The following is a 24,005-nucleotide window of genomic DNA, read 5'->3' on the forward strand; positions in this document are numbered from 1 at the left end:
GCTGAAGTGAGCACACTTCACATGAGCACATGACCCCTACATCCTCCTTGTGTCTGCAGTCATGCTTTCCCACAGACTGATACTTGCAGTTCCACAGGGACGTCTCCCTCCCCTCACACTGCACCTCATTCAGCCATATGGGCCCAGTTCCAGGACCAAACCAAGCTGCTACCTGGGCACTGAGGGCCACTCCACACTGTAGCTGCCTGCACACCACCTGGGTATCCTCAATATCCTATGAGTCATCACACACTGTCCCTCATGAGTCATTGAGGAAAATCTCCAGCCCTTTTGCACAGTCTCCCCCAGAACCAACCAGTCTGATAGAGCTGTGAGCTGAGTTAAACACACACGCACACACGCACACACACACACACACACACACACACACACACACACACACACACACACATACACACACACACACACACGCTGTGTGTAGATGTACAATTACACCTTAGATATGCAAAATAGTAAATTCTGTTATTTTATCCATACAAAAAACTCCAGGTTCATAAATCATAAATCATCACAAAATAAATGCAAATTCTAGAGGAGATTATTTAAGAATGTTACATAAAACACATACCAGAGCAGGTAATTGACAGCTGTTCCCTGGAGCTGCAGGAGAGGTCGAGGAGGTTTGCAGGAGTCCAGGAGAACTCTCCTCCAGCCCGGGCTGAAGTAAACCTCCACCTGCCACTCACACTCACTCCCTCCAGACAACTGCACTCGGCCGTTGTGAGGGATGCTTGCTTAAAGGAGGAAGTAAGGAATATGTGACCTTTATGTGACCTTTGCCCTCATCTTGAACAGTCTGCAAGAAAGACGAATAGAGAAGTGATGGAGTATGACAGTTATCGTTTAACTGTTGCTGGGCAGGGGTGCAGCAGCAGGGAGTAACAAACTTGCTTTTAGCAGGAAAGAATGTTCAAGGACAGTTGGGAGGCCCGGCACCTGGAGTCAAGAGATTAGCTCATGAGAGAACAATGGAGGATGGTGGTGGTATATGAACTCATGTGAGAGAGAAGTTTGAGGCTTCTCTCTCTTGATGCATAAGGGACAGAACCACTAAAGCTCGCTCATCTGCACATCTGGCTCGAGTCCTATTGATTTTTCCTCCAAAAATAAGAGAGCTGAATTGACAGCATCATAACATCCCAATTTACCATAACTCTGAATGCCCAAGTACCCCTAGAGCTACACCTTTACCCAAGATAGAAAGTAGTTAATAAAATGCCTGTCTGTACAGCCTTAAATATTGAGACTGTGTCTGAGTCTTGAACATTTATAGGAAGGTCATTCCATAGTGTGGGAGCTTTACAGGAAAAGGCTCTGCCCCCCTGTGGTAGATTTTCTTATTCTCGCTACTAGTAAATAGCTTGCACCTTTTGATCTAAGCAGATGTGGTGGATTATAATGCACCAAGAGTCCTCTAAGATACTGTAGGGCAAGACCATTCAGTGCTTTGTAGGTTTAGAAGAATTTTAATCTTTGTTGATTAGAAGAATTTTATAATCAATACAAAATTTTACTGGGAGCCAACGTAAAGTAGCTAAGATAGGAGTGATGTGATCAAATTTTCTAGTTCAAGTAAAAACTCTGGCTGCTGCATTTTGACCTAGCTGGATCTTGTTTAGGCACTTAATGGTAGAGCCAGACAGTAAGGCAATACAGTAGTCCAATCTTGAAGTAATAAATGCATGGACTAGCATTTCTGCATTATGAAGAGAGCATGTTCTTAATCTTTGAAATGTTCCTAAGGTGGAGAAAGGCAGTCCTAGAAATATTATTTACATGAGCTTCAAATGTGAGACTGGGACCCATAATAACTCCAAGATGTGATTGGGAGATCATTGAGGTTCATTGAGTAATTAGAGAGTGAGTACCCAGCTGTCTCTGAGCCTAATAGAAGCACCTCTGTTGTCAGGATTAAGTGAGAGAAAGTTCCTCAACATCTGGTGTCTGAAGTCCTTTATGTATTCGGCAATAATACTAAGCTGATATATGTCCTCTGGTTTCGCTGAGACATACAGCTGAGCATCATCAGCGTAACAGTGGAAACTACCACAGTGTTCATGTAAAATGTCACCTAGAGGTCGCATATATAAAGAAGTCTATATAGTAAAATGTTGTGATCTGTAGTGTCAAGTGCTGCACTTAGATCAATCAATATAAGCAAAGATACATAACCCTGGTCAGAAGCCAACAACATGTCATTAACTACTTTAATTAGTGCAGTTTCTGTACTGCAATTAGGCCTAAACCCTGACTGAAAGACTTCATCTATCTGGTTCTGATTCAGATAGGAGCTTAACTGTTGAGATACAGCTTTTTCTAGGATCTTGGAAATAAATCTAAGGTTTGAGATCAGCCTGTAGACAGCTGACTTGGGTGTAAAAATTTCACAAGCAGATAAGTTGTAGACAAATGTGCCAGCATATCTCTCCCACTGGAAACTTTGTTTATACTCACATTATCCCATTCCATGAGCATCAACTGCAGCCCTAAACATATATGAAACAGTCTAAAGTTAGCAATATAGTCCTTTATTGTCTTTAAAAACTTTGCAAAGGGCAGCTATAACGTTTAAGGGTTAAAGAGGATGCAGGGACGAGGCACGTCAAACAAAAACATATGTTTTAATGTTGATTTAACACTCACGACTCAAAACATACATTAACACACTACTTGGGTCAAACACCGACAGCTTTGACAATACGATATGAGACTTATATACATGCATGACAATACATGTATATAATCACTGCACTCCCCTGTCTCTCCATAATCTGTGTAGCCCCATTGATCGTCCAGGCAGGGGTCGTAGGACCCAGCAGAGTCCATCTTTGAGTACTGTTCCCCCTGCTCCAGCTGTTCTCCGTAGGACTCCACAATGTCCGATCCCAGACAATGCACAGGGCCCCCCAAAATTGTTCAGTGGGTTCCTCCCTCCCTGTAGATCCTTGAAGCGAGGCCAGGAAGAGGGAAGGTCTCTCTGCTGGACAGTAGGAGTCCACAGATTCCGACTCCGAGAAATGGAAATCATTATACCAGTCCAGGTCACCCGCCGGGGTTCCGTATGACTCCCCTTCTTCCGCACATGGACCTGCACCTGGAGTCAGGAGGGTGCCCAAGAACACTAAAGACTTCACTGCACGTGCTGTGGGAGGGCGTTGACTTCCTTTCCTCCCCTTCTTCTTTTTGCCTTTCTCAGGCATCCTTGGTAGGTCGGTGTTTCTGTAACGTTTAAGGTTTAAAGAGGATGCGAGGACGAGGCATGTAAAACAAAGACATATGTTTTAATGTTGATTTAACACTTACGACTCAAAACACATTAACACACTACTTGGGTCAAACACCGACAGCTTTGACGATATGACACGAGACTTATATACACGCATGACAATTACACACAACAAGGATCAGGTGAACAACACGAGAGGGCATGGCAACACAAACACACACACACACACACACATTCACACACACACACACACACACACACACACACACACACACACACACACACGCTTGAGGCGGGAGGGGCCGTACCATGACAGCAGCCCAAATCCTGTTTATTGCCAAATAGCCAGTAGGTATTTTGCGTCCATATGTCAGACCTATATAATCATGGGACACATGAGAACATTGTATCATAGACAAATTAGACCTCAGACACTCATTACTTTAGGATATTCAGCTCTTCTGGGCAACTGCCATTTCTAGGTGATGTCATATACCACCCTCCTTTTACCCAATCCAAGACATACACAAAGTTTTTCTTATGGTTGATTCAGATGCACTATGTTGTTTTCCATAATACACAAAGGGATTACAAGACATCAGGAAACACCAGGGGATAAACAAAACATAACAAAAAGGAAAACCAGGAACAAAACCAAAATCAGAAGTGAAACCAAGGAACAAAACAAAAACATAAACAAAGGCCACAAGGAGACCATCAATACAGAAACCGCAATCCCAGAGGAGAGAACTCATAACAAAAACATGGCTGATTATCAAAAGTCAAATCTAAATGTTCAGCAGTCATAACACATGATATCTGGCTGTAATTTTTAGCATGTGAAAGTGTTTTCACATGGTATGGTATATCATTTCCTAAATCAGGTTTTTTTTTATAATCATTTAAAATTGATCATTGATATGAATTTTGCTACATTACAAATTCTAGACATCATTTATATGATGAAGATGATGAGATGATTAAATTACCTTTGGTTATAAGAATAATAGTGTTAGGCTGTCCATGGTTCTGAAAATGGTCACAGAACTGTCCATGGTCCTGACCTTCTGCACAGCCATAACTTCTGCCATAATTGCAATTTGTTTTAAAAGTGCAAATTTAGTAAGGTGACCTTTCAATATCAGCACCTTTGCATAATTGCAAATTGTGCTAAACATAATTGGTGTAACCCACCAAAACACAACACAAAATTGCAGTAAATATATGTATAAACAGACATTTTAATGAGCAGATAAGCCCACATAAAAACACAGATCAGGGACACTGTCTTATATTGTAATTATTTCCAAAGGTGAGATGATCTCAGAACTGTCCATGGAACTGAACAGTTATTGATGTTCTTTTTTATATTTTCTGCATTATTCATAAATAATATGTAGGATATTTTACATCTGTTTATGAAAAATACATACAGAACGGAGAAACATGTTTGGCCACCTGTCTGCAGTCAGGCACTGGGCAAGTTTGCACTGGGGACTGTTCTGAGGTCTCCTGTGAACATACACTCTCCATACACATATCTACAGATTAATGCTGCTTCCTTAATTCAGCTATCTCTAGCTACTGGTTACATATTCATAGCATACTTAACACACATGCACCTCATAAATTAATTTAAAAAGGTACCTGATACTTCCCAATAATAATTTGATATGGGATTTTAACCAATGTCCTTCTAACCAAAGTGCACCATTGACCAGTGTGCTAACCTTTATGCTAAAAAAAAAACAATAATTGTGACTGTGCTGTTATGGAACTGATACAAGTCTACAATTCAAATGTCTGCAGATTCATTGATAATAATCAGTAATTCAATATTTCTGAGGTTGGTATTCTGTGTACTCTGCTTCCAAAAAACTGAGGTTATATTCTAAACCAACAAATCTGCAGCCATGATAACACTTTATATAGCAAAAGTTTGAATCTATTGATTTGCACATGTTTAGTAAAGTTCCATGTCAAGTACAACTTTTGCAGTATCCCTATGCTCAATTTGAACTTTCCAATTCATCTTGTTCTGCACATCAAAGTCAACAAATAACTGAAGTCCAGTTTATAATCAACACTTCGAAATAAAAGCATAAAATCAAGATTGAGGACTCTCCAGAAATGGGTATTTGTAACATGTGGTGGCCCAAGTGCCGCAGGGCGAGGGGCAGGACGCACAGACTCCAACGTCTGGGACGTACATTTATTAACATTTAACATAGAACACTAATGGCACTCACAAGAATCACAAACGATAAATACAAACGAGAAACGATCAACATTAAACAAGAACAAACATAACGTTTAGCATCACCATTGAACATTTACACACCACATTGACACGTTACGGTAACAATGACCAGCTGCATTCCCTGACCTGGGTTTACATACACACTAACAAACGAGGTGCAGGTGTGTGCAGATGTGGCCACAAACAAAGGTCCTCTTACTGCACGTGGCTGGCCAAACCACGTGCCTCGCGGGAGGTGAGCATTCCGTGACAGTATGAGATTGGTGTATGAAGCCATCTTCTTCCCTTAAAACATTATTAGTCACAGGTATTTAAATAAACTGTAGGTTAAAGACAGGCTTTTTCTCAGGTGTCTTCACATTTTTTACACAAATACTTATGAGAAGCGACCATACTCCCTCTCAAAACAAAACAAAAGCCAAAGAGTTTGTACACGTCCTAATGTAGGGGCCTCCTCTGTAACTTCTTTTACAAATTGTAGATGGGGAATGTAACAAGATTGCAGTGGGAGATCAAACAGAGTGCGATACAGGTGGTATTTCTGAAAATGATGGGGATTTATTTTCCCAAAACTCCTGTGACAGGGGGCATCATGCCATAAGCAGACATAGAAGAAATTAAATTTCAAAGAAAACTACCAAAGAAAGAAAATAAATTCAGTTTACCAAAAAATTAAAAAGCCCAAATAAATGTAGCTCAACGTGCATTCCAGTTATAGTAGTATATCAGCGCATATCTACAATCTACCTCCAGATGCCTGTGTCTATACCTGTCACGTGCAGTGAGTCTTCATGTTTGCACACACCTGTACCTAGTTAGTGTTGTTCTGTGTTTATGTATTTAAACCCCTGTCATTGTGTGCATCACGGTCGGTCATTGTTTCTGTTCGTGTTCACTGTTCACATTATGTGTAAGTGCCACTGTTGTGTGCGGCTACCAATAAACATCTGTCGTTGTCAAGAGATTCTATGCATCCTGCTCTGCACCCTGCGGCACTCTGGCCATTACAATACCTCGCTCCTTATATATACTCTTCGCCCCTTGGACCGGACTATTTACAGGTAGTTAAATTATTACGTTCTTAATATTTCCCCCATATTGTCTTTGTCTTGATAAAGGCTTATCAAAAACATGTTCCAGTTATACAGCATTTCCTTATTAAAATAAGTATATACATATCTAAATATATAGAGCCATTAACCAAGATTTTGTCCTCCCCCATTCTGCTTGGAAAATTACCTGATCCGATAACGTGAACCAAAAATTTCAAATCCCTTCAATACTGTGCACCACTGGATAAAACAGGTAAATATACTCTTTGGACTCAAACTCCCTTTACATTATTGCAGTAAAGATATATTTATATATGCATATACATTAACTTAGCAATTATCTACATAGTCATAGTACATAGCTGGTCACTCTGAACAATGAAGAGTTTAGCAAGGGCCTGTTTCTATGCTTGGCACCTGCTTTCTGATACAGGTTAGGTGCAAGTCAGACATGGGTTGTTCCTGGTTCACAAAATTCATTTTGTAAAAAGAAATCCTGTATTTTTCAGTGTCTGTCAAAAGATATTAAATGCCACTTTACAGTATAGATCTTCTGTAAATTAAATTTTCTCAAGTTTTTTGGTATTCAAAATTCACTATTTACTGGGGAGTGCCTGCAGGTTGGTATGGTGTGGAGGACACAACACTGGAGGCTGGAAACATATACAATGCCAGACAGACTCCTGGGTGTCCTCCCAGACCAACTGACCCATCTAGATGGGAGTCAGGCAAGGACTAGTTGGCATGAGCACACAGGCACCCCCCAATCCCCGAGCCCAATACATTTCAGGGGAGCTGTTTTATTCAACCGCTGAAAGGTAAATTTAACAGAAGTTGTAAAACAAAGCAGGGAACAGATTATGAAGGCAGGTGCATGTATAGTCAATAATGGGTGTACACAAACACAGTAAACTCCAAATGTAAATACTGACTGCCAAGAGAGACTAGGAGATGAGGGATATATACAGGTAAGAAAGAAAACACAAGTAGGGCAGAGGGAAACCTGTATGAGGGGACAAAAAGGTCCCCTTAAACATAGACAATTACATTTGTAGTAAAGTGGGGGCGCGTCTCTCTTCACGAAGGTCAATTTTGATACGGTCAATTATTTTTGTTAGATAAATACGTGGAAAATACAGTATACGAAAATTTCCGCTTTTTGAACTTTTTAGACGGTTCCTTAATGACTCTCTTGAGGAAAGTTCAAGCGTTTCTCAGAATTTTCTCTTGAACGAAATTTATCGGGAGAACAGTTTAAAATACGTTTTACGCTAGAGGATTTGATAAATTTGGTACGTTTATTTTAGTGAGAACTTGACTCCAGAACATCACACGATACTTTATTTTATTCGTCAAGCGAATAAACAACTTTCCCGCAATAGTAATGAGCTTTTTACACGTATTGTGTGGGGTGAGTGAGTATATAATGCTTATAATATTTACTTGGCACTGTGGGATGTGTCATGTGGGATGTGTCATTATTCTCTTTATCGCAGACTGACAGGGTCAGAGAAAGCAAGTCTATCAAGTAAATTCATTAAAAAAAAAACAAACAAAAAAAAACACATCAGTGGCGTTAGTTAGACATAGGCATTTTTTTTAAACCGAACTATTTTCCGCCACTTCTGCAGCATGACTAGACAGCAATGTCTAACTTACTGCAGCAGAACAAAACAGTGAATTTTTGGGGTGAGATTTAAAAATGCCTTCTTTGATTTGTCATTGAAGATGTTTGATGATTTCCCCTTTACTTTTCAATAAGGTAATAGTGAGTGTGATTGGCGGCTGCAAGGAGCTCTCTCTCTTTATATTGCGGGGTTGGGGGGATCCAGTTCCTTCAGTCTCTCTGGGGGAGTGGAGGTGAAGTTTGTGTTGCCTGCTGAGTCGAGTGTGTGCAGGGCAGAGGGAGATGGACAGCTGTCTGGCTCCTATTCTACTGACTTTTGCAGTCACACTCATTACAGCTGGTATGTACTTACACATTTGAGTTCATAATAATAATACTTATTATTATTATTATTATAATAATTATAAAAATACTAATAATTATTACTATTATAATAATAATTATAATAATACTAATATTTTTATAATAATGATAATTATAATAATATTTATAATAATACTTATTATTATTATTGTTATAATTATTATTATTATTATTATTATTATTATTATTATTATTATTATTATTATTATTATTATTATTATTATTTAAAATGTATTTATTTGCACCAGAACACATTTGTAAAAAAGTAATTTCTTGAATTAATTTCTACCTCTGCAACTAAACATAAAAGAAGAGACAGAATAACAGCAGTCCACTCTGGGAGAGTAGAGGTGCTTCATGGGAAGACCTGGACCACAGTGTGTGATGTTGACTTTGACCAACAGGATGCAGAGGTTGTGTGTAGAGAGCTGGGCTGTGGGCCTCTTGTGGAGGTGCTGCTTTTGGCAGAGGGGAGGGCCAGGTGTGAACAGAAGAGCTTCAGTGTAGAGGCAATGAATCAGATATTTACTCCTGTCCAACATCATCTGTAGTCAAACAAAACTGCTCCCATTACAGTGAAGTGGGACTAATATGTTCAGGTTAAGTGTTTTTCTGCCAGAAATATATTGTAACTATGAGATACTAAGATAAGCTTTGTTCTTGTCATTTTAGAGATCTGTAATCAGTTCTGTGTTTTACAGGTCACACAACAGTGCGTCTCTTGAATGGCTGGGACTCCTGTTCTGGTCGAGTGGAGCTCCTGTACCTCAGTGACTGGGGCTCAGTTTGTGGTAGTAACTGGGATATGAGAGCTGCCAGTGTCCTCTGTGGACAGCTGAAGTGTGGGAGTGCTGTGGCTGTATTGGGGGCGGACTGGTTTGGGGAGTGGAGCGGCCGCACCTGGGCTGATGTGTTTGATTGTCATGGGAACGAGACACACCTCTCAGAATGTCCCATCTGATCATGGAGTCAAGCAGCACACTCTCATAAAAAGGATGCTGGAGTCATCTGCAGTGGTGAACATTTTTACACCACATTACTGAAAAATACATTTTATGGGAACATGCCCTCCTCTGGTAATCTGTGAAAGTAAACATTAGATTATATCTACTGCATTCTCAGAAAAAAATATACACATAAGTATATAGCTATATACCCATATTTTTATGCATCTTTCTGTTTCAGTTTCCTCTCAGGCCTTTCATGAGGGCCGAGTGCAGTTGTCTGGAGGGAGTGAGTGTGAGGGGCAGATGGAGGTTTACTTCAGCCCAGGCTGGAGGAAAGTTCTCCTGGACTCCTGGAGTGTATCTGATGCCTCTGTGGTGTGCAGACAGCTGGGCTGTGGCTCTGTGCTGAACTTCTCCAGCTCCTCTCCATCCAGTCCTGAACAACACAGCCAGATCTGTGTGATGGGTTTCAATTGTTCTGGGAGTGAAGCTCATCTGGGTAACTGCAGCAGTGCAAACCTCCTCAACCTCTCCTGCAGCTCCAGGGAACAGCTGTCAATCACCAGCTCTGGTATGTGTTGCATTTAAAATTCTTAAATAATCTCTAAAATTTGCATTTATTGTGTGATGATTTATGAACCTGTGTGCTGTACAGTGTGCTTTGGTTTGGTTTGTCTTGTTGGATTACCATCTGGTTGGTTAAGGTAGGCTCTGAGTTCACTTACTTTTGTCTTAGATTCTGTGAAATTCAAGGCTTGTTGTCTAAACCTAGTTGTTAGTTGCCTGGTAGCGGTAATTATTCACTACAGGTGTAGTTTCGCCCTGACCTTAAGTGTGAATTGAGGGGCGGGCTCAGCACTTATTGAATTAGGAGTTAAATTAGGACGACTCAACATCTGGAGAAGGTTTGGTGGTGTTCTCAATCAGTTCATCTACATCTCACCTACAGGACTTCACAAACTGAGCTAAGTATCTTCTCATATTATCTCGATCCTTTATCTCATACATCCACAAATCAAGCATCTGAAATGTGCTTCACAATTCCTGTCCACATATCCCACAGATCTCCTCGACACAATCATAGACGTTGTAATCTCAGCAACCTCACTGACTCACAACGATTCACACCATCACATATCGTGGTGGCAGGAGGGCTCTGGAACTGCTAATCTGCTGTCCAGAAGGCTAACTTCATCTCAGCATTAGCATCCCTCCACTTCCTACACTTCCTGGCTCTGACAGAGACATGGATCACCCCTGAGAACTTGGCGACTCTGGCTGCCCTGTCCTCTGCCTTCTCATTTACGCATTCTCCGAGGCATCTTGGCAGGGGTGGTGGCACAGGTTTACTAATGTCTCGAGAGTGGTGTTTCGCTCCACTTTGCTTCTCTACACTTTACATCTCCTCTTTTGAATTTCATGCCATTACAGTGTCTTTCCCCACCAAACTTCTTTTCATTGTCATCTACCACCCCCCAGGTTCCCTAGATCACTTCATTGATGAGCTCGACATCCTTTGAGTCATTTCCCCATTGAAGGAAATCCACTCATTCTCCTTGGTGACTTCAACCTTCCATCAGACAAGCTGCATTCCTCCTGCATCCTTCCGCTGTTGACAGCATTTGACCTCATCCTGAACCACTCTCTTCCAACTCACAAAGCAGGCAATGTTCTGGACCTGACCTTCACCCGTACCACCACAACATCAGACATTGCAGTCACCCCCCTCCACCCCTCGGACCATCACTTTCTATCCTTCTCTCTCTCCCTTCCTTCTCTTTCCATCCAGTCCTCTCCAACATATTCCTCCTCCCTCCCTTGCAATCTGCACTCCATAACTCCCTCTACCCTTACTTCTACTATTTTGTCCACCCTTCCTCACACTGACTCTCTATCCTCTCTCTCTTTGGATACAGTTACAAATACTTTCATTTCTACACTATCCTCATCAATTAATCTTCTGTGCCCTCTTGCCTCTAGACCTCCTAAGTCCTCCCCACCTGCCCCCTGTCTAACAGAAACACTTCACTGCCACAGGAGAGAACTAAGGACTGCAGAGAGGCAGTGGAGGAAATCTCGTGGAGATTCAGACCTCAGCTCATACAAGTCTCTCCTTTCTCACTGGAAGTAACCTCTGCAAAGTCATCCTACTACAGAGAGAAATTTGAATCATCATCATCTGATCCATGCAAGCTCTTCACTATTTTTTCTTCTATCCTAAATCCTCCCCTCCCAACCCCTTCCTCATCTCTTACTCCAGAGGATTTTATTACCTTCTTTGAGGAGAAGGTTGCAAAAATCTGCCAGTCCTTTTACTCTGTTCCCACTCCTCCAACCAATGTGCATTCCCCAACATCCAACTCTCTGACTTCTTTTTGTCCTCTCTCCACAGATGAAATTCTTCAACTCCTGACTTCCAGCAATCCGACTATGTGTCCGCTGGATCCAATTCCTTCTGCTCTATTCCAGACAATCGCAAGAGCTCTGCTTCCTTATCTTCTGGATATGTGCCTACTGCATTCAAAACTGCCAGGGTGGTACCAATCCTCAAGAAGGCCACACTTGACAGCTTCAACATTACCAACTACAGACTGGTATCACTTCTCTCTTTCCCCTCAAAAGCCCTTGAACAAGCAATTTATAATCGATTGTCTCTTTTTCTAACCCAGAACCAGCTGCATGATCCCAATCAGCCTGGCTACAAACCGGCACATTCTACAGAAACAGCCCTCATAGCAGTGACTAAGAAACTTCATGCCACTAAAGCTGCCAATAAAACAGTCATCTGTTTTGATTCTTCTAGACCTTTCAGCAGCCTTTGACACAGTGAACCACAACATTATTCTCTCTGTTCTTTCCAGGCTTGGTGTGACTGGCTCTGCTTGGAGATGGTTTCAGTTCTATCTGGAGGGATGGTCTTATCAGATGATATGGAGAGGATCCACATCCAAACCGTGTATACTCTCCACTGGTGTTCCACAAGGCTCAGTATTGGGCCCCCTTCTCTTCTCTTTGTATACTCGTTCTCTTGGTGATGTAATATCTTCTCATGGTTTCTCCTATCACTGCTATGCTGATGACACTCAATTATTTCTTTCTTTTCCACCCTCTGACATGCAGGTCTCCAGACATATCTCAGCATGCTTGACTGACATTGCGTCATGGATGACAGCCCACCACTTGAAGCTCAACCCCAGTAAAACCGAGCTACTGTTCATCCCAGATACTTCCAACCCTTACCATGACCTCATTGTTTCCTTTGAGAACTCCCTGGTATCACCATCCGAAGCTGCCCGTAGCCTGGGCGTAACTTTGGACAACCAGTTGTCGTTCTCAACTCATGTTTCTAATCTAACCCGGTCTTGCAGATTCCTCCTTTATGACATACAAAGGATTCAACCCTTTCTTTCGCAGGAAGCTACCCAGGTGCTTGTGTAGTCTCTTGTGATCTCAAAGATAGACTACTGCAACTCGCAACTTGTTGATCTTCCTCTAAGAACCATCAAACCTCTACAACTTGTCCAGAATGCAGCAGCACGACTGGTCTTCAATCTTCCAAAGTTCACACATGTTACTCCACTGCTGTGCTCCCTTCATTGGCTCCCTGTAGCTGCACACATCAGATTTAAAACCTTGATGCTTGCCTACAAAGCCAAAAATGGACCAGCCCCTTCATACATGAGGTCAATGGTCAAAGTCCAATCTGTACCTTCAGTACTTTGAACCTCATGTATGGCTCAGCTTGAAATACCTTGTTTCAGTTCTCATGGACGACAAGCATCTGTCCTGGCTCCAAGATGGTGGAATGAACTCTCACTTGCTGTCTGGACAGTGGAGTCCTTGCAGTCTTCAAACGCAGACTGAAGACCCACCCATTTGCTAAATATTTAAAGGACAACTGACACTGCTCCCTTATTGACTGACTAATTTAGTACTTATTGTAGGGCACTGTTTATGTTTTTTAACAAACTCTAGCAATTATTGTTTATAGCACTTATCATTTTATAAGATAGACCTTATGTATTTTGCACTTCTAGGTCTCAGCATTCATCCCTGTATTCTACAGTATTCTAGTTCATTGTTATGTTTAATTTTAACCTACTGTACTGTACTTGGATATATTCTATGAGTAAATGACAAAGCACTTTTGTAAGTTGCTCTGGATAAGAGCGTCTGCTAAATGCCATAACTTTTTTAAAAGGACAATTTTATCTATGTAACTTTGTGATGGGTAGCCACCATTCAGTTTTCAGATCCCATTTATTGCTAAATAACCAGTCAGCATTTTGAATCCATATATCAGACCTGTATAATCATGGAACAAATTAGATCATTGTATCATAGACAAATGAGACCTTAGAGACTCGAGACTCATGTTTTTAGGCTAACAACCATGCAGTCTTACATCATGGGCAACTACCACTTTTAGGTGATGGTCAAATACCATCTCCCTTTTACTTAATCCAGGAGATGCCATTTTCTTATGGTTGATTCAGGTGCACCATGTCCCCCATCTGAAATAACAGCTTTGGAAATATCTACATACATAGCTCTACAGTCCATCCATGTGTTTAATAATACAATTTATCTTATTCAAATCTAATTAGAGGGAATCTGATTTTAAAAATGCATATTGTGTTATTTGTAATGAATAAAATATTGACACACTGTATGGATGTCATTGTTGAGGTCAATGAATGAGATCAGTGAAAAGGTAAGTAATGCACAGTACAGCTGTACTGTAAACAGCTACATTTAAAGCTGTGCATATGTATGTCCATGTAAAAGTGTTTTGCTGCTGTTGCTATTTGTTTGAGGGTTCTTTTTCTTTTCAGTCTAAGACTAATGGTGGGCAGACGGAGGTAGGACTAAGTAGAGTGATATTAATTAAAGGCAAATCCATAATTGTTGTAGTTACATAGAATGAGGGCAAAAAGCCAGCAGCGTCAGATACAGAAAAAAAGGCAGAGCACATAACAAACATAAGAAGCAAAACACAAAAGCTAAACACAGAAAACTAAACAGGCTGACAGAATGAAGCATAGTACAGATGTAGTACAGCTAACAGTGAAACAGGCAAACAAGGCAGTAAGAACACAGAAGCAAAAACACTTGCAATGATGAACATAAACTAGAAAACAGGGTTTAAATACACGAAGGGATTACAAGACAACAAGAAAACAAGGAAAGGAAACCAAAAACAAAGAAAGACCATGAGGTGAACTGTGGTAATATTTCTTAGCTAGTTTAGAGCTTTCCCTGCAATATTAGATCAATTTTCAATCAAGATACAATTTCTTAAATTAGACTTTATTATGATTAATTTGAAATATAAAGTTGAGCATTCTAATGAGTTCTTGTGCATTAAGAATTATACACATAATTTTTATGATAAAGATGAAATTAAATAACTTTGAATCTTGGCAGTAGGCTACATCCCAGTTTATCCGAATGTGATGTCATCAAAAGTCACGGAACTGTCCATGGTTCTGAACTTTTGCCCTTCTGTGATAATTGCAAATTGTATTAACAGTGTAAACTGTATAAAAGTTAAATTTCAATGTCAGCACCTTTACCTTCATTGCAAATTGTGCTAAACATAATTGATGTGAACTACCAAAACACAACACATATACACAGTGTGTCTATGAACAAATGCAGCCAAGTATTCCTAAGCAGATAAGCCTGTAGAAGAACTACACAGTGACACTGGCCTAATACTCTAATGATTGCCAGAGGTGGGGTGATCACTGTCCATGGAGCTGAACTGGCAGTAACATTGCTTTAGGAGTATGTGCATGCTCAGTGCAAACTTTTGTACTTCAACTTGCTCTGCACATCACAGTCAACACAAGTCCTGTTTATAATCAACACTTGAAAATAAAACCATAACATTCAGGATTCTCCCAATGATAGACTGAATAATCTGAGTTTATATTCATCATTTGGTAATTAGGAAACAAAGTCGAATCCATTCTTGACAAGACCCTCTTGCTAGCAGAGCCTGTATTAAACTATAGAGAGTGAATGAAGGAACAACAAGCTAATTGGGTAATTGACTGCACTGCTGATGGGGTACTTAGATAAGATGAATAGCCAGTGCAGAGTTAAACAGTACTTGATTGCTAACAGAGAGCAAGTTGTTTTGTACATTTCTTAGTTATGCTTATCATGTATGAGTGTGTCACACAATATATTAATAATAACCTTTATTTATAATGAACTTTTACAAACAAGCTAAAACATAAAGTAATATTAAAAATAAAATACATAGAAAATAAAGTGAAGTCAATTGAGGTTAAGGATCTGTTATTGGCAGGTGATGCTGGTCTAGTGAAAATCCTTGTCCTTCTAGATCTTGCTGTGGCAGTTGATACAGTCTGTCATGACATTTTATTACATAGGCTAGAGACCTGGACTGGTGTCACTGACACAGCAATTGCTTGGTTTAGGCCTTATCTCACTGAAAGGCAACAATTCATCACTCTTGGCAGCCTCAGGTCAGATACTTCTGCTCTCACTCATGGTGTCCCCAGGGTTCAGTTCTTGACCCCCTTCTTTTCATAATCTACTTGCTTCCACGTGGTGATATTAAAGGTTCACTGTTATGCTGATGATGCTCAGGTTTACATCTGCACCAAGCCCTCTGATACAATGCCCCCTGACTCATTGATCAATTACCTGGTTGACATTAAAAACTGGATGGCTAGGAACTTCTTCAAACTTAATAGTACTAAATCTGAAGCCACTCTAATAGCATCTACCTTCCACACTGAGGAAATTTTGTCGACCCAACCTATGTAACCCAGGTTTTATGACGTTCTCTGTGACTCAGATTCACTACCTTGGTGTTATCATGGACTCTACAATCTCTTGAGGCCAACATTAATAACATCATTATAGTTGCCTTTTTTCATCTTAAAAATATTGCCAGACTGCATACCTTACTCCCTGATTCTGTGTGTGAAACTCTAATTCATTATTTTATTACATCCAGACTGGATTACTGCAACTTAGTTCTGGTTGGGCTCTCTGTTAGTCTTTTCAAGAAGCTCCAATATGTGTAGAATTCAGCAGTAAAAATTCTCATGTGCAGTAGATGATGGAAACACATAACCCCCAAGTTAAAAAACCTACACTGACTCCTGGTCCATTATCGCAAACAGCAACTGCTGATGCTCATTTGCTCTCTGTTACTCCTGCCAAATTATGCTCTAATGGTGAAAGAGCATTTAGCATTGCATGCCCAAAGATATGGAACCCCAACGCCATCACTATCCACCTTCACAAAGCTTTTAAAAACTTTTCTCTTTTCAATTGCTTTTCCTAATTTGTACATCTTATTTTCTTATTGCCTCACTGCTTTATTTTATCATAGTTATGTTTTGTATTGCCAATCTCTTACTGTAACTTTTACCATGTTTTAATTTGTAATTGTATTTTTTGATTTCCCCACTGTATTATCATTTTATTATTCTTGTTTCACCCTGATATTCTCAGTTAGCTCTAAATAGATATGTCTAAACAGACTAGTCTTGACCCCTAAAAGTGCCTTGATTGTCAAATAGCCCTCAAGTCACTAGACAGCAAATTCCATAACTGTATTAACAGGTGGTCAATTTTTGTACCATGTATCAGTTATGCCTGTTTAAAATGTTTTTTTCAGAAGTGGATGCAACTGTCCTAAATATTATGCATTTATGTAAGATATCAAAAGAAGCTTTATTCTGCAGCATGGACAGTTCTGAGACTTTGGATAACCTCACTTTTAGCAAAAATTAGAATTCCTGTTCTGAATGTTGTTGGGGATTTAATTTTTTTTTTTTTGTGTGTGTGTCTGTGAAAGAACATGTTGCATTTTGTTGGTGTTTCAGGGGCTTCATAATGATTATGTTAGGTACAATTGGCAATTTCAAGTAAAAAAAATAGTAAGTTTAATTTATACAGTGATTTTCACAGACTCGAGGTCGCTTTACAATAACAAAGATGGAGAGAATAAAAAGACATTGACACAATCGTCAAATTAACAAATACGACAAGGAAGAGATATTATACCTCTTGTCTCAACTTCTCTCATGTTTTAAGCTGTGAGCTGAAAGAGGATAATAAGGAGCAGAGACGGTGAGATTGAGGTAAAGTGTTCTATATTTGACAAAGCTGTGAACGAGGGTCTCAGCATCTTGTTTGGAGAGCATGGGCCTAAGCCTAGTGAGGTGAAAAACGGCATTTCACTTTAAACATTTACATGGGCCTATTCAGTTATTGCTGAAATGCTGATACTATTTGGCATTCGGCACCATGGATCTGCGAATTTGGAAACATCACCTTGGACAATTTGTGATGTAGCCCAATATAAGACATGTATGTATATAAGATGTTGACAATCAAAACTTTCAGTAACACTTTACTGAAGGGTAAAGTTTAGATGGCCACATGACACCTTCATAAAACCTTCACCTGTCTAGAGACCCCTCCCCCTCCGTCTAGAACTGGACAGATATTTGAAGACAACTCATTTGGTGGATCGTCTTCTTTCTGATTAGCATTTAGAGACCTCACTCTGTAGTTGTCATTAATTTGCTCTATAAGAGAAGCTCTTCTGCATGTGTTTGAATAGAAGCACCTGTGTCATGCTCCCAGACTGATTACCGGTGTCTTTTTGTCTCGGTTGTTTGTCTATTTTACGTAGCCCGGTTCCATGTATTCCCCGCTTATACCAGTTTTATACCTCATCATTGTTCTCTGTTAGTCTTTCCTTAGTGTTTATTTCCTTTGTTGCTTAGTTTTCGGCCTCACCTCATTAGCCTGTTCTTCCTTCTAATCTGTATTGTTAGTCCGTTTCTGTTATTAAACATTTATTCTCTCCAATGATTATGGCTTCATTATGGCTTCCCTAGTTACCGGAATCGTCACTTCGCAAGTGTGTTCGCTCTCCACCTCCCCCACGTAACAACCTGCTTTAAGCATCTGCTTATCTGCAGTGGCTTTTCTCTTCACACTGCTAAATAAAAGCTTAGCAATGAGAGAAATTCAATGGACATTAATACTGTGGGATTTTTTATTAATTGTTCCTACATGCTTCCCTTTTCTTTATGTATTCTATTTTATCATTCGGTAATACAAGCAGAGGATTTGGCTTCTTAGTTTACCAGTCCTGATACTTTACTAGTCCTGAAACTTGGGATTTTCAGCAGAATAGGCTCAGATCATTGAAACTTGTTTTACACATTGTAGATGGAGAACATGACAGCCTGAGAAATCAGTCTGAAGGGTTTTTGTTTGTGTGATAGACCTCTCCCACACTGGGAGATTGAATTGGTTAGGAATTGTGTTGTACTGTACATGTGAACACAAAGTGAATAGAAAGAACTACAATGTACTTACATCCTCCTCATCCCCAGACAAAGCCTGAGTCTGGGTAGCAACCGGGCCATCAGGGACAGTCTCCTTGGTCGGCCCGGATGCAGAGGACTTGGTTCGGTATGACTGGGTCCGCGACGAGGCAGCCAGAGAACGAGGTCCCATTGCTGTGCGATGGAGAGGCAGCAGTGATTTGATACTCATTGAACCCCAAATCCACATCCTCGAATCCCTCGTCTTCCAGTTCTGGAAGGTCCTCATTGCTAAGCCCATCGGGAGCGTCTGTATCCCTGCCGACGTCCTAATGCAGCACTACACCGGTCTGAGAGTACAGGTACTCCACCCTGATGAGTTCACCTATACAAGTGTGTTGAGTACATCCCAGAGGGGAAAAAAGGGCTATGTGTGTGTGTGCGTGTGTATGTGAATATGAGAGAGAGAGAGAGAGAGAGAGAGAGAGCAAGAGAGATTGAGAGGATGTATACTCTCCAGGCCTAGTTTAGTCCATCTGGAGCCTAAGGAAATGCTTGCTCAGCTGGTGCTCAGCATAGTACTGCAGCTGGCTGCTGTAGCAGACCTGAGTAGGATCACTTCCCTCCACTGCTGCTGCTATGCGGTCTTCATTCCACCTCACCAACCATTCAAGCAGGTATGACTGAAAGTGCAGGGCACTCGCACTTGTACCTGCAGCAGTCGAGGAAAGGAGGCTTTTAGTAAACAGTGCTGACATGCATACAGAGAGCGAGAGCGAGAGAGAGGGACTTACCAGGTATGAATGGGTTCAGGTGCAGGTGGAACGACTCCAGGGAAGTGGAACTGCATGCACAGAGATACACGGGCAGGACGAGCCCTCCCCTGGTCACCTGCCGCACCCTCCTGTACAGCTGTACACCAGGAGGATCCTGAATGCAGTGGAGGTGGTGCCTCTGGGTCTGCCAGATGTCCTCCATCTTCTTGCGGTCCAGAAGCCTGATGCCCATGGTGTCCGTCAGCTCCTGGATGAGCAGCTCAGTCTCCTGGGCCCCACGTTTGCGGCGGAGAAGACAGTGCCAAGCCAGCTCCTTGACAGTGGGTCTGCTGCAAGACCCGGCATCAGTCAGGCCTCCTGTAGATGGGCCACATCCTCCACGTCCCACTTGAAGACGCAGAAGGAGAGGCGGCCGTACAGCTGGTGACTGTCCGTGGTGACACCTACCACAAACTGTCGCATGAAGTGCCACATGTTCAGCCTGACTACCAGCTGGACCCACTCGTGGAACATGGCAGCTGCCTTTCCCTTGCCCACGCTGAAACAGCAGTCACAGTCCACGTAGAGGAGCTGAGGAGGGGCCTCTGTGGCTTGCTGGTTCCACTCCATCAGCTTGACACACATGGGCAGCAGGCCCTCACCCTCTGCCACCATGAGGACGCTGATGAGGACCTGACCAAACTCGTTCCCGACGTTTTTAGCCCATGCTGGCAGCAACACCAGCAAGTTTCTTAGTTACCTGAAGGGACAAACGGCACACAACACATCACACATGTGACAATCAAGCATATTGTAGAGGTTAGTTTTCAGCGGCGTGCATGCATGCGTGTTGCACCCTAGCTTACCTTCTTTGGAAGGTGGAGGTGATGGAGGTGACCCTGGCCTTCGACTGCTCAAGCTGTGACAGCACATCTTGCGCGTATATTGTCAGCAGCCATTTTGGAGTGGGCACTGGCACCATTGGAGGCAGCTGGTGGGTGATGGTGCTGGGGTCGGTGCCCAGGGACAGAAACTTCTTGAGCATGGAGAGGTACTCAGAGGACTTGGCCAGCCACTGCTGTCTGTGCCTGATGCACAGATGCCTGTGCAGCGAGGTCACACTGTTCCCCAAAGTGCGACCCGGCATCAGGCAAACGACCCCCTTGTCGCAGGACAGCCTAAAGAACGGCAACACAAAATCACACAGAGGAACCAACAGGTCACACATTAATCCTTCACAAAATCTCTCTCTCTCTCTCTCACACACACACACACACACACACGTATGTCAGGACCGTTGGGAACTTCTCCCAGTGGATGGGGTTCAGCTGATCCAATACGTCCTGCAACCAGCCTGCCACCTTCTTCTTACAGCGGCAGCACTACAGGTTCACAGTGGCCATGAAGTACCAGCCGCTGAAGTCCAAGACCCTCCGGACAGTCTCGTACAGCCCACAGGCCGTCAGCTTATGGCCCAGCCGATGGCACTCGGGTTGTGTGTACAGCAGCTTGAATGCCCACATGCGGTACGGCCTCCTCCGTCATCCTCTCGGCGCTCCAAACCCAAGACGGGGCCGGCCGACGCTTGTAGGCGTTGGACAGCTCCGCGGTCTCGGGCGAAGGCTGGAGGGTGGACTCGCTAAAGGTCTCTCGCCTGAATGCGGGCTTGTAATCCATTCTGTCCAAAATGAAACAAGAGAGGAAAAGACACAAGCGTCGTGCGCACGCACGCACGTCTGCGGAGACAAAAGACGACGTGCACACGTAAAACTTTGACAGGCTACTTACTTGAATCGCTAGTCAGTATCCAAACTGTAGAATGAAGAACACACACAAATCAGTGTCACATACAGAATATCACCAAAACGGTCGCGTTTTGCTTAGTGAACACTTCCAAGGAAAGCAGTACACCGCTGCGCGTCTGCAATACATGAAATACTTAGAATACAGCAGTATAGTCGATCTCGAGTCGTAAAGCACCACTCAAGACGCGCATGCAAGCTACCTGGGTCCGTTTAATCAGTCATTTTAATGTCATCTAGCCAGATAGTCAGACACCCTGTATTTCGCACATAAACGAACTAAACGAGCGAGCTAGTTCGGTCGGTCGGTTCTGGCTGCTAATTTCGCCCATTAAGTCTCACTTTTACAGTACATTCTTGACGTAGACGTAGAGAATAAAAGCCATGTAAAGAAAAAGAGCGTAGAATTGACAGAGAAAACGATTCGAAGAGCTAAACTTCAAACAATAGAAGAACCCGGCGTTACTTACCGCACGCTGTGAGAAGTGACAGCAGTGTTGTGACAGCTATGAGACGGCAACGGGATAGCAACTAGAGAGCCGATGAAAAATCGAGAATCACATTAAAACAGGCCAATGGCGTTCTGCTGACTTTGGAAAATAATTTGTAACAGACCAATGAGAGGACGCTAGCCTTTTACAACCACTTGGAACGACATTGGAACAAAAGATTGTTGTAAATCCATCCAGAATCATAATCGTTGGAACAGTCCTGGGCTATGCGGAGAGACCGGGAATACATGATAACCCAAAAAGAAACAAAACACATGATGAAAAAAGAGGAAGCAGGCTATAGCAAAGGCATAAACAACGATAATAACAATTAACTAACACTAGCGATAACAAACAAGAAAACACGAGGCTGGAATAACACACAGAGGCTGGGATTGGCGTGAAGGATGCCACCCAGGACGCCACCCAGTCGTTTCCTGTGTCTACGCATCCGGACCTCCCGGACCTTCTTCTGAACGCCGCAGCCACTCCCCCGGACCTCCCGGACCCGCCGCTGAATACCGTGGCCGCGCTCCCGGACCTACCGCTTAACAAGAGAGAATATATATAAAGAATCAAGATCTCTATATAACTTTGGTGATTTAATTTTTTCTCTTTTAAAAAATATGTGACTTGGCCAGTTTAAGACTATGAATCTCACCATGAACTTTTTATTTCTTGTACTGTCCTGCACTGTCCCACATTCCTATTACTGCTCCATCAGTAGTCCATGTATCTGATTAGGAATCTTTGCAGGCAATAAGAAATTATTTTCTTCCAATTCAAGTCTTCATTTAACAATATACTTTCTTTCTCCACAACAGTTAATAATAGTTAATAATGCGTAGAAGCTGCCGGTACTACATGCCACCAGTCAAATCAGGTGAATCGCAACAGAAGTTTGGCTTTTTAAAACACCCTTCGGAGCAATGTTTCGAAACACTGCGCTTCAGAAACTCGACACAAGAGTCGATACATACGTACCAAAGGTAGCATTCCTACTGTGAAGTAGTGGTGATTAAAACAGGAATACATATTAATCGGAATTCTACTGTTGTGTATTTGTGGAAAAATTGAAGTGGGCTTGGAAAAAAACATTATTTTTCCAAATGATTTTATACTTGTGTGTGTAACAGGCATGGTACAGACTACACTAAAAATTCAACAATGAGGTCTTTTAGAAAAATGGAACTGTAGTGGTATAAACGGTGTTTCTCTCTTTACTACGCTCAGTTTTTGTGTTTTAACCATTTTATAGTATATGTAAAAACAGCTTACGAAACATTCCGCTTTTGCACTTTTTAGACTGCTCCTTAATGATTCGCTTCTGGAAAGCGTCAGTTATCAGCGTTTCCGAACTTTTTCTCTTGAACGCAGTTTCGCGGGAGAACGATGGGAAGTAGCTTATACTTTGTATTTTACAGGGCTGATAATTACGTTTATTTTACTGAGAATTCGACGAAAGAACATAATGCTACACTGAATCAAGCGAATAACAAATTCGCAATAGTGCAGCAATAGTAATGACCGCTTTCCACGTGTAGCGTGGGCTGAGTGCTTTCAATATTCATTTGACACTGTGGGGCAATCCTACAAGTGAAAGACGATACGCTTACATTATTCACTTTATCGCTAACTCAGAGGTTCAGAGAAAAAAAGTCTATAAAGTAAATTCCGCTTTAAATAATTTGATGGCTGCCTGCAAAATTCTGAGTGGCGTTTGCCATGACGCTTTTTTTTTTTCCTAAAAGTTGAACTATTTTTAAATCCCAGTCTCTCTACAGCATGATTACACCAATGTCTAACTTTCTGTACCAGAAAAAAAAAAAACTGACTCTTTTGGTTGGGGATAATACCTTAATATGTGAATATGACGGATGTTTCACATGTATGTTTCCTTTGCTCCCTGATTCAGGTAAATAAATAAATATATATATATATATATATATATATATATATATATATATATATATATATATATATATATATATATATATATATATATATATGTTTTAACTCATTTCTACGCATGTATAGAGGAGTCGCGTTTGGCACCGGTTATTTATCAGTGCTTAGATCAGCTCTGTGCAGGTGGCATTAAAGCTGTATCTACACTGAGTGCTTCCTCT

The 24,005-nt window shown here is 41.6% G+C and overlaps 1 protein-coding gene across 2 annotated transcripts; it reads right to left on the reverse strand.

The window, feature by feature from the left end:
- Positions 1-9,810: 9,810 nt before the first annotated feature.
- On the reverse strand, positions 9,811-22,482 carry LOC145659876 (uncharacterized). Of its 2 annotated transcripts, XR_014126025.1 has the most exons (5): positions 21,856-22,482; positions 20,450-21,395; positions 19,623-20,343; positions 18,881-19,540; positions 9,811-9,932 (listed from the first exon to the last, which is right to left on the reverse strand). XR_014126025.1 is itself a non-coding variant. In XM_081723300.1 (4 exons), exons 3-4 carry the CDS (start codon positions 19,834-19,836, stop codon positions 19,356-19,358), a joined length of 399 nt encoding a protein of 132 aa, XP_081579426.1. In that variant the 5' UTR covers positions 19,837-20,343; positions 20,450-21,395; positions 21,856-22,482; the 3' UTR covers positions 14,119-19,355. The 2 variants fall into 2 exon arrangements, 1 of the variants encoding a protein (XP_081579426.1); XM_081723300.1 differs by lacking the exon at positions 9,811-9,932 and having other exon boundaries at positions 14,119-19,540.
- Positions 22,483-24,005: the final 1,523 nt, after the last annotated feature.

This window comes from Electrophorus electricus, chromosome 11 (assembly GCF_041902795.1).
Source record: "Electrophorus electricus isolate QZ-2024a chromosome 11, ASM4190279v1, whole genome shotgun sequence".
NCBI lineage: Eukaryota > Metazoa > Chordata > Actinopteri > Gymnotiformes > Gymnotidae > Electrophorus > Electrophorus electricus.